This window comes from Budorcas taxicolor, chromosome 2 (assembly GCF_023091745.1).
Source record: "Budorcas taxicolor isolate Tak-1 chromosome 2, Takin1.1, whole genome shotgun sequence".
In the NCBI taxonomy this organism is placed as follows: Eukaryota; Metazoa; Chordata; class Mammalia; order Artiodactyla; family Bovidae; genus Budorcas; species Budorcas taxicolor.
This window is the reverse complement of record NC_068911.1, coordinates 71,472,040-71,484,266: the sequence shown is the minus strand read 5'-3', so window position 1 is coordinate 71,484,266 and position 12,227 is coordinate 71,472,040. Positions and strand designations below refer to the sequence as shown.

The 12,227-nt window shown below is 41.7% G+C and overlaps 1 protein-coding gene across 1 annotated transcript in view; it reads right to left on the bottom strand.

Annotated features, from left to right (window-relative positions):
• The window catches only part of ABCB11 (ATP binding cassette subfamily B member 11), an 81,970-nt gene that overhangs the window by 49,101 nt on the left and 20,642 nt on the right, over positions 1–12,227 (bottom strand). The window contains exons 8-10 of the mRNA XM_052635862.1: positions 11,459–11,583; positions 9,110–9,284; positions 1,960–2,073 (exon numbers count right to left, since the gene is read on the bottom strand). Of these exons, the coding sequence (XP_052491822.1) occupies positions 1,960–2,073; positions 9,110–9,284; positions 11,459–11,583 (414 nt within the window). The remainder of the gene's footprint in view (positions 1–1,959; positions 2,074–9,109; positions 9,285–11,458; positions 11,584–12,227) is intronic.

The window sequence follows — 12,227 nt, the reverse complement described above, 5'->3', positions numbered from 1 at the left end:
AACCTGGAGGTCTCTCCCATGAATACACTCCCTGCTCTTACCTCCCAGGCATCACTCCTCTCCCAAGTACTTTTTTGCATGGCTGACTCACCTGCTTTGGTTCTCAGTTCATAAGTGGCATCACTGTCACTCAATATAAAGTCTCCTTCCCCTACCCCAACTGCTATCGCAGTGACCTGTTTTATTTCCATTACTGTCTTGCTGCTGCTTCTTAGTTGCTCAGTTGCGTCCAGCTCTTTGCAACCACATGGACTGCTGCCCGCCAGGCTCTTCTATTCATGGAATTCTCCAGGCAAGAATACTGAAGTGGGTTGCCATGCCCTCCTACAGAGGATCTTCCCAACCCAGGATTGAACCAGGTCTCCCAAATTGCAGGCGGATTCTTTACCATCTGAGGCACCATTGTACTTATCACTGTCTAATATTATCCTATCTTTGGATATGCCAGTGCCTATTTCCCATATGATATGAGAGGAGGGGCCTTATTTGCTGTATTTCACTCTTGCACTCCCATCTCATACTGCGGTCTGGCTCATGACAAGACTTATTAAGTATTGCTAAATGAAGGGCGTTGTGATAGTTCCTCATATTTTTTAACACTGAGGATAAATTCCTCATGAGTTCATTTCTCTCCCCACCCTCAACTTGCTAATGGCCTCTGCCGGGAGCCAGCATGAGGAGTCCTGCCTGTGGCAAAGGTCATGAGGTTAAGGGGCCCAACAGGCAAAGGCAAGTTGGGCCTTAAGGGAGCCTCGCTGGATCTGCTCATGCATCTGCCCCCAAACCAGAGTCTGCCTGCTTTACTGTGTTATGCTTTCCACCTACTCTTCTGACATTAACAGGGGGCTGTCCCCCACCACCTTTTTCTGGAAAAAGTTAATTTAGAGCTTTTAGATAATAAGTCTCCTGGGCATAATAAGAGTGTTTCAATCCAAAAACCCCTCTGATGGCTTTCTAGCCTGCCTGCCGGACTGTTAACAGCTGCGCATGTGATTGTTTGCAGCCTCCTGACCACAAGAGGCACAGAAAGCTTAAAACATCCTAGGAATGTAGGAGCTTCCGAGGAGTCAAAATCATTAGAATAGGGCTGATTAAGGGTTTCATTTGTTGAGCCAATACTTGCTGCCAAATTTTCACTTGTTGATATAGTTGGCATGTAGAAAAAACAGGTAGTAGCCCTGGTATTAGCAACATTAGATCTTTGAGTTAAGTACTTTCTTTGTTATAACCCACTGCACCTTTGTTCTACAGGAATATAACTTTATTTAGGACTTTGGGGGTGATGCAGATTAAAGAGAAAACACTTCAAGGGAAAAAGAGTTTTCTGGTTGATAGACATTTATCTAGGAAAAGAGCCATAAAAATGTTAACAGGCCCCCTGGTCAGAAGATGATGTAAAACCACCTAAGACCTTTTGTATATGGGAAGGTATGCAAAAAGAAAACCTGGTCTCAATAAGGGTCAGGACTGCTGCCCCTGCATAACTCTGCATATTCCATTATTTCTTTATGTACAACTTGGGGTATATAAGCTGCTTTTGAAAATAAAGTTGTGGGTCTGGCACCGATGCTTGGCTCCCCCATGTCGTTCTTTTCTCCCTTTTCTGGCTGAATTCCCATCTGGAGAGTGGAGGCTCACTGTGTCTACTTATTTGCCCTGGCTTCTAAGACCCACGCGAGAGGGAGCCCAAGGCAGGGCACCCTCCGCTATTCAAGTCGGCGCTGGTAGCCTACGTAGATGTTGCAAACTCCTTGTCTCGGAGTTTTATTGGTTTTTGATGTAAACCAAGTTATTCAGCCTCTTTTCTCCACTAATTTTCCTACTACACTATTCTTTCCTAATCTCTCTTTATATTTCTAAATAAATAAATCTCTCCTCACTGATGCCATCTCCCCTTCGAATTCCTTGGATCCACCAGGGCTGCACCCCGGCAGGCCTCTACTTTTGGCTTTTACATACCCGGTCTATTGTCTCAAAGACGCTGGCGGCTGCAGCACGCCCAGCTGCAAAGGCTTCCAAACAGGAAGAGGCATTGCCAAGATTTAAAGCTCCTACTATGACACTAAGGAAAATCTGAAATAAAAAGAGAGAAACATAGTTTTCATCAGTTTGTAAATAGTGTTCATTGTCATTTGGGCTATCCATGTAAAGTCAAAATTTTCTCAGAAATATTCTTTCATGGGAGTTTTTTTTTTTTTTTTTTTTTTATGGCTGTGAACAGACCACCTTAGGTCTTTGTTGGTCAGAGACATGTAGTCCTTAACACTTGGTCCTCTCCATAGGACAGCTCACAACATAGCTTTTTAAAATATTTATTTATTTTAATTAATTTGTTCTTTGTTGCACTCGGTCTTCATTGCTGCATGCAGGCTTTCTCTAGATGCGTCTCTTCAATTTGACATGCAGGCTTCTCATTGCAGCGGCTTCTCTTGTGGCGCATAGGCTTTAGCTGTGAGGGCTCAGTAGTTGCAGCTCCTGGGCTCTAGGGCTGGTAGTTGTGGTGCATGGGCTTAGCTGCTCCTCAACATGTGGAATCTTTCTGGACCAGGGAGTGAACCAATGTCCCCTACGTTGGCAGGCAGACTCCTATTCGTTGCACCACCAGGGAAGTTCCTTCTGCAGGAGTCTGAAAGCTAAATAACTCTTTGGAAACACTTGGGATATCTTTTGTACTATAAAGTATCTCCAATTTTTTTACTATTATGATTTAAAAGAATACATTATTTTTTATTGAACATCACTATTCTACAAAGAATAACATGCTTTTAGGTCAGAAGAGGTGTAAGTAAGGCAGCATATAGACACTGAGTGGGTTAGAGTCATGGCGCAAGAATTTGACTCATTATATAAACAGTCTTACAATGGTTTTCTGGTGAAAGGGTTGCTGAAACAATAGAGACACTATTATTAGCTTGAATATACCAGTGTTTGTTACGTGCAATGTGTGCTTCCTGCTACTGCTATATTCCTGCTACTAGTAAACTAATTTTTAGGATAACTACTGCTATACCTGGTTTCCCAGGTGACGCTAGTGATAAAAAAACCCACCTGCCAATGCAGATAGACGTAAGAGATGAGGGTTTGATCCCTGGGTTGGGAAGATCCTATGGAGGAGGACTCTAGTATTCTTGCCTGGAGAATTCCATGGACACAGGATCCTGGCAGACTGCAGTCCATAGGGTCGCAAAGGGTTGGACACGACTGAAGCCACTTAGCACTCACGCATGCACAGTTATACCACTACCACCAGTAATAATAACAACAATAATAAGGTATGTTTCTAAGTGCTTTACTTGTAATATTTCATTTAATCCTTAAAATAATAAAGAAAACAGAGGTGTATAGAGGCTGCCTAACTTTCTTAATGTCTCAATGTATATTAAGTGGTAGAGCACTATTTGAATAAAGGGCTTCCCTGATAGTTCAGTTGGTTAGGAATCCGCCTGCAATGCAGGAGACCCCAGTTCGATTCCTGGGTTGGAAAGATTCCCTGGAGAAGGGAAAGGCTACCGACTCTAGTATTCTGGCCTGGAGAATTCCATGGAATATACAGTCCATGGGGTCACAAAAGTCAGACATGACTGAGTGACTTTCACTTTCTCCATTCACGTTTTGTCCAGCTGTCAGGCTCATCTGCTGCTACTGCACACAAGTGGAGTAGCCAGCTTCCTGCGTAGAGCTGGGGAAGACGTCCTTTGACTCATAAACCTGGCCATCTCTCTAAGTTAGGGGAAGGCTACCTGATCACGGTCAGTTGTTCCTAGCCAACAGCACTGTTTTCATCAGTGCTCTTTGTAAAGGAAGAGCCAATTGCTCATGCTGGCCTCTAGGATGAGCACAGGATTCTTTCTCTCTACCCTTTCAACCAAAGAATGATGGTTTGTCGCGTGACTCACATGGAGGCTGTTTCCTCGGTCGCCATCTATTGAGGATTGGAGTTATTTCCTGAGCTAAAATAAAGGTTGACTCCTGCTTGAATGTAGTCTTTTTCAGGTAATAAAGTGATCCTAATCTGCGGTAGTTCCATAGCTGGATTCTTTCCATGGATTATACCACATCAGAAAAAAATGCCCCCAAATTCTTCCCCATTCTCTTTTTCCCTTATGGCCAGGCAATGGGGCTTCTCAGAGCCTGTCAGCCATCTCCTCCCTCTCCAATATCCTCTCTATTCTATACATCATGATGCTGTGGGCCAGCATCTTGACTTCTTCCTGAATCCCCTAGGCTATGCATGGAGACAAACATTCTCTCTTCATCTGTTCTCCATCTGTCCATCTGTCCTTTCCCTTAATTATGGCAGGTATTCCTCCCATGGGCAGATTACTTAATCTCTCAAGCCCTGATTTCATTATTGATAACATGGGGGAAATGACTGCATATACATCAAGGAGTTTTTACAGGGATTAAATGATAATGTGTGTAGAGATGATTAAAGACAGCTACAGAAATAATAGTGATGATGGAGATGAAAGAAGTGAGATTCCACATAGGAAGTGATAAGATGAACAGACAGAACAGTACTTGTTCTTGGTTTAATTTTCCACATGTCCTAGTTCAAGAGTTGGTAAACATTTTCCATAAAGGACCTGTTAGTAAAGATTTTAGGCTTTTCAGACCATATGGGCTGAAGCAGTTATTCAACTTAATTCCTCAACTATGTAGGACAAAAGCAATCATAGACAGTAGGAAAAAAGTGATGGTGCCTATGTTCCAATAAAATGTCATTTACAAAAACAGGCCACAGTCTCAATTTGATTTGTGGACCATTGTTTGCTGACCCTTGGTCTAGACCAATTCACTAGTGGCCTAAACTGAAGTTTGAAGTTAAACCCTTGATCAGCCTGGTTTTTGCAAGCATTACCTGAAATGAATATCTCTCTTAGGGTTCTTAGGTGAAGAGTGAGTGAGACAGACAGAAAGAAAAAGTGTTAGTTGCTCAGTTGTGTCTGACTCTTACCGCCCCCCCCCCCCCCCGCCCCCTCCGCCCACCACCAGGCTCCTCTGTCCATGGAATTCTCCAGATGAGAATACTGGAGGGGGTTGCCACTCCCTTCTCCAGGGGATCCTCCCAGCCCAGGGATCTGGTCTGGGTCTCCTGCATCACAAGCACTAATACCATTGCAGGAGCTAGCACATCTCCTGGGAGAGCATCATCTCTCAATCCAAATATCACACTCTTTAGCCCTGTAAACGTCAGTGTGGGAAGAAGGTGGGTGAAGGAAGCCTCTGAGAAACAGTGTACCTGCGGGTGTGCTATGCTGGAGAGGGGATCTGTGCACAGAAAGCAAACTTGTGGTTACCAAAGGAGAGGGGAGTAGGGGAGGGATGAATTGGGAGTTTGGGACTAACAGATGCAAACTATGACATATAGAATGATAAACAACAAGGACCTACACAGGGAACTATCAATGTATGCAATATCTTATAATAACCTATAGCGGAAAAGAATCTGAAAAAGAATATATATATATATATATATGTATAACTGAATCACTTTCCTATACACTTGAAACTAACACAACATGGTAAATCAACTGTACTTCAATTAAATAAATAAAATGAAATCTGTGGCCCTTTGGAAGAGATTCAGGAACAGGAAAACAGTGCTTAATGGGTCGGGTCCCAGAATCACAGAAATCTGGGCTCAAATCCCACCCTCTGCTACTTGGCATATAATTCTCACCTCGTGGCTCCATCTCATTTTTAAGTGGTGGCATAATGGCATCAGTTACAGAATGAAGTTGTGACTATTACACATGGTAATTATATTAAATACTCAGTGCTTGACACCTTGTATACACTAAATAATGCTCCTCTCTATTACTGCTGTTACTTTTTCATTACCAAGTCCTGAAACTTAAAAGGGGCATGAAAGAGCAGACTTCAGCATCATTCAGTTCCCTTTTATCTTTTTTTGTTAATAGATCACAGAGTGTGGTTTTTGTCCATGTACAAGTGATACTAATTACAGCCATTTATGTGAACTACTTACCATTTAGGCCCAATTACCATGCGGCCAATAATGATTTTGTGCATCACAAAATGTGTTAGATTAACCTAATTGTTAATTAGTTTAGTGGATTAAAAACACTCAGCTCATGCAAACTCAGCCTTAATAGTTCACAGCTCAGAGGATGGCCAGTAAAGTGCATGCACACGCAAGAGAAAGAAAGAGAAAGAACCAGAAAGGGAGTGCTTACCAACAGTTATACTGGTAAAGAATGTCTCTCCTCTTCCCAGAGAAAAATTTCTTAAGATATAAATGGTGGCTTATAAGGAGTAAGAGATGAGGTTAGTAACTGATGATTGAAAGTTAGAGACATATTACATATCATGTCTGCACATAGTAAGTCCTCAAGAAGTATCAGTTGACAGAAGGAATTCTTTCTAGAAGGTATACAGTAGCCTATAATCCACTGGGCAGGAAACTTGAAGGTGAAAACTTGTTAAATGATTTAAACAAGGTTGCCATTAGACTGAGGTAGCCTTAATGCCTTAGCAGATTATGTAAGCCACCAAAACCTAACCCTGAATGCCTCAAGGCTAAGAAATCAAAACCTAACTACAAAGCTAAATCACAAACAGCCAAAGAGGCTTTCCAAAATAAGGCAACTACCTCCCAGAGTTAGGTAAAAGTAATGTCCGTTGAGCCGGTGATGCTATCTAGTCACCTGGTATGCTGCAGTCCATGGGGTCACAAAGAGTAGGACATAGCTTAGCAACTAAAACAACAACAAAATAAGGCAATTACGTAAGCTACAGCCAGCCAAATAATTTCCTGGCTTTGCTTCCTCCTCTTCTCTTCTCTGTTTAAGTCTTTTCCCTAACTTCTATTAATAGAACCTCTCTAGCTACTCCTGGTTTGATATGCCCAACTGGAATTATTTTTGCTCAAATAAACTCCCAGAAGTTTTTTTTTTTTTAATTTTTATTTTAATTTTTACTTTTTTTTCCCCAGAAGTTTTAATATGCCTGAATTTACCTTTTAACAAAACCATAAAATTGGATCATTTCTAGAGAGATTCACCAAGGGTTTTTTTTTTTTAATCCAACAGTTCCAACCAGAATTGTGTATTTTCAATTTATCATTTTCTCATTATTCCCTCTGAAACTGTTATTTGTGAACACTTCTCTCCTCTACTCAAAGTCAAGGAATCATAAGAAGAATGTCTTTTCTCAATGAATGCCTTTCTGCAGAATGAGAAGATACAAGCTGCTGAGACTGAAGTCAACTACAGGTATTTCTGGTTTGGTAAAGTTGGAAGTTCTTAAGAGTCATTAGGTCAATAAAGAAAAAGACTTAACAATCAGATTTTAGACCTGCAGTACTTTCACTGGCTTTTCAAATGTGCAAAGCTGTATTAAAGTTATTAAGTAAGTGCTTAAATTATAATAACAGTAACACTTTCCATCTATGCTATCCCTTTCAGGTTTACAAAACATTTTAAACAGGATTCATCATATTTAATTTTTTAAAACAAAGTTCAAGTGACGCCAACTGTTTATCTTTAAAAGAAAAACCAAAATTTATAAAGTCATTCTTAATGGCACTTCCACGGTGGTCCAGTGGCTAAGCCTCCAAGCTCTCAATGCAGGTGGCCTGGGTTCAACCCCTGGTTAGGGAACTAGATCCCACATGCTGCAACTAAGAATCCACGTGCCACAACTAAAGATCCCATGTGCCACAGCTAAGACCCAGTGCAGCTAAACAATATATAAATATATTTTTTAAAAGTCATTCTTAGTGTATTATCAGGTTCTTAATGAAATAAAGTCAGTGGCTTAGAATGATTATAGCCTGGCCTCTAATAATCATTTCTATTTGCAAATAAAATTTCTATTCAACTTTCCCTGCTGCTGCTGCTAAGTCGCTTCAGGCATGTCTGACTCTGTGTGACCCCAGAGACGGCAGCCCACCAGGCTCCCTGTCCCTGGGATTCTCCAGGCAAGAACACTGGAGTGGGGTGCCATTTCCTTCTCCATTGCATGAAAGTGAAAAGTGAAAGGGAAGTCACTCAGTCGTGTCCGACTCTTCGCGACCCCATGGACTGCAGCCCACCAGGCTCCTCCTTCCATGGGATTTTCCAGGCAAGAGTACTGGAGTGGGGTGCCATTCCCTTCTCCAGAGGATCTTCCTGTCCTAGGGATCAAACCCAGGTCTCCTGCATTGGCAGGCAGATTCTTTACCACGGAGCCACCATGGAAGCCCCAAGAAGAGAAAAAAAAGAGAGGATGATCATGGAACACGTGACTGGGGAAGTGCCATCCAGTTAAGAATTTGAACAAGGACAGGAGCTATAAAGGTGGCAGCGGGGGCAGATTTGGGGATAGCAAGCAAGAGGAAGAGCTTTCCCTGACCCCAGCCACACCTGGTTACCCTGCTCTTCACAGTTGAGGGCCCTGTCCTCTGTAGCATATAATACCATTCTCATTACACAGTGATGTGATTATTTAGTTATTGCTCACCTGCCCCCACTAAACTGTAAATTCCATCAGGGCAAAGATCACACTTCTTTTGCTCACTATTGAATCCTCTGCACTTCATATTAATCTGGCATATAGTAGATGTTCAATAATTAATTCTTGAAAGAACAACTGAAAAGATATTGTAAATTAAAGTAGCCAAGGCATTGGCTATAGCTTGGCTACAGTTCAAGTGAGAAATAAAATATGCCTGTATTATCTGTTCAGTTGAGGGTATTATTGTCTTCATATTTTAGTAACTCATTTTGTTTCACAACTATGTCCAGCACATATCTCATGCTATTATTAAGCTCAACCACATAAACTTAATTTTTACCTGAGAGATTCGTGTCTTTCCATTTTCATGACATATTATCTTTTGGACTCAGTTAGAAAAATCTTTGTTTTACAGCTATAAAATCTTCCATTGATTGAAAAGCATTGAATTGTGAATCTTATCAACTCAAATGCTCAACATCCCTTTACTATAAAAGTCTTAAGTATTGCTTGTATCTGCAGATGGACTCCATCAAATCACTGAGGCTGTCCTGTCTCAGGCACTAACGGAATAAACAAAATGCCTTCTCTGGACTTTTCCCAGATACAGGCAGGAAATGTTCTGTCTAGGTCATCAAGATGGAAGTACCTGGACAAGAACTCCTGGTGTATATTCTTCGTCATCCAGGACAAGTTTGGAGCCATACCAGAAGGCCAGCGCGTAGCACAAGAAGATGAGACACCACATGAATCCAGTAAAGAATCCCATCACTATCCCTTTTCTAATTCCCCAGCGCTGGGCAAACACAAGATTTTTCTCATACCTGTGAAGAGAAAACATTTGAGTCTATTTTAGCAACAGCAGCTTAAGTTAAAATGTTTAAAACAGGCCGCAATGCAGTGGTTTTAATCAACGAAAATAAAATCACTCCAAACACAGAGCAGCTGTAGGGAACGAAGACAACAATCACATCTGTGTAGTTTCTTGAAATTTGTTTCAAGCTGGCATTGACAATGTATCGATAGACGTTGCCTAAGAAAGTCTCATAGTTGATGATTTCTTAGATGAGTACGATGGGGCGAGTTTTGCCCCCAGGAGAAAAAAACCTTCAACAAAAAGATTTGGACGTGAGAGGTCCAGTACTGTTGTTGCTGGCCAAAAGCGTCACTTTATCTGCTGACTGGAACGGAATAAGAAAATACAGAGACAGAGTTTGGAGGAAATAGAAAGCTGCCTTTAATTCTCAGCCGGCAGAGAGAGAAACACAGTAGGCTCATGCCTCAAGAACTGTGACCCACTCCATGAGGAGTCTAGGGGCTTATATAAGATGAGGGCTTGCAGTCAGGAGCCAGTGATGAGAAACAAAGGTGTTAGGATCTTGTTCAAAAACATATGCTAGCATCAATAACCCAGTAATTGAGTTTGGCAGTTCCATGGCTCTGTGGCCTTCTTCCTGATATGTAGAAAGAAGAGCTACAAGGGGAAGTGAAAGTGAAAGTGAAAGTGAAGTCACTCAGTTGTGTCCTACTCTTTGCGACCCATGGACTGTAGCCCACCAAGCTCCTCCGTCCATGGGATTCTCCAGGCAAGAGTACTGGAGTGGGTTGCCATTTCCTTCTCCAGGGGATCTTCCTGACCCAGGGATTGAACCCAGGTCTCCCACATTGCATGCAGACGCTTTAACCTCTGCACCACAAGGGGAAGAAGCTGTTGCAAATGTAAGCAAAGGATAATAGGTGTGATATGTAACTCTTGCAGAGTAAGGGGGCAGAAAAGCAAACTTAGTTATAGATAAGCAGAGTAGGAGCAGTTAAAGTAAAAAAAAGTAGGATTGTTCAGGTCTTCTCACTGTTCTCTTTATCTTCTTGTCCTCAGGAAAAAAAAAAAGAAAAAAACCCTCATTCCTTTTCTTTACTTTTCACTGCAACACTCTTTGAGTTTGAATTCTTTTATTAAGTCACATGGTATGAAAGATAATATCTCTCATAGTGGAGGAAATGGGCTATTGAAATTTTTTATGACAAATATGGTAAACTTATTTTTCTACAACCAGAAGAAGCAAAAGAGAAAAAAGAAAAGAGGATAATTAGATATTGTAAGTCCTATTTTATTTTTCATTTGGTGAATTTAGCAGCAACTGAGAATGTGATCATGCCAGATCTACAACATATGAAATGAGTTTAATTAAGTTGGTGGCTATTTTATAGAATCAGTACCTAGAACCTGAAAAACACTCAATAAATACTAAAAAAATGGAAAAATAAACAAAATCAAAGTTTTAACAATTGTGTTATTTTGGCCATTTAGGTTTTGATATTCATGAACAGTTATCGCCTAGAATGATGGTCTATAATATATCAATGTCAAATTTTGTTTGACTGAATGGAAATCTTGGACTTCAAATGAGCATACAGTAGCTAAGAAAACACATTGAATAAAATGCTATTCAATAAAAATGTGCAGAATTGCATTTTAAATCTTGTAAGCTTTTCCTTAATGGCAGAAGACAGTGGTTTAAACTGGCATGAAGTATGTGGGGGGTGTGTACACACACATCATCAGAGTTTGATGTAAGTATCCAAACTAGAATGGCTTTTTAAAAACCACCAACTACATCATCTTCAAAAACAAGAAGCTAAAGGTTTGGGAGTTTTTGTATGTGTTTCACCAATCTCATTATTTTGCTTAGCTATTTCTTGAACAAAAGTTCCCTCTGGGTACCAGAGCAAGGTGAATCTGCCACTTTATACCAAACGAGGGAAGATTCAGGGTAGTGTGCAGATCAACAAACTCCAAGGAAGTGTCAGACCTTTCAATTAACTAAGTTTTTTTTTTTCTTTCATTTCTTACTCCCCTTTTATTTTATTTTTTGGCTTTGCTGCGAGTCATGTGGGATCTCAGTTCCCTGACCAGGGATAGATAGAATGCACAGCCCCAGCATTGGAAGCTCGGAGTTTTAACCACTGACTCAACAAGGAAGTCCCTCAATTAACTAACCTTTCAACCTCTTTTTTCTCACCACCAAAAGCAGCCACTGTTCGGATAGATGATATGACTTCATCAGCAACTGAGCCAGCTTTGGCATAGGCCCTTAATTCATAGTCGGTAAATCTGGACACACTCTGAAATCCAAAAGAAGAAAATAAAATGTGAAGACCAGATAATTAGGTAAGTCACCTTGTCACTCAGTGGTTCATTTGGCAGAGTAAACATGTGGTATGGCTTAAGACAAAACTAGATTCCCACTGGAACAGTGTTTACCAAAGAAAGAATTTGGTCCAAGTTTGAGCCATGTTAAGCTTCATCTGGGTTCCCCTGGTGGCTTAGTCGGTAAAGACTCCGCCTGCAATGCCAGAGACCGCCAGCAGTGCAGACTGCCAGCAATGTCAGAGACCGCCTGCGATGCCAGAGACCGCCTGCGATGCCAGAGACCGCCAGCGATGCCAGAGACCGCCTGCGATGCCAGAGACCGCCTGAGACGCCAGAGACCGCCAGTGATGCCAGAGACAGCCTGCGATGCCAGAGACCGCCTGCGATGCCAGAGACCGCCAGCAATGCAGACTGCCTGCAATGCCAGAGACCGCCAGCAATGCCAGAGACCACCTGCAATGCCAGAGACCGCCAGCAATGCCAGAGACCGCCAGCAATGCCAGAGACCACTTGGAATGTAGGAGACTCGGGTTCAGTCCCTGTATTGGGAAGATCCTCTGGAGAAGGAAATGGCAACCCACCCCCATATTCTTGCCTGGGAAATCCCAGAAACAGA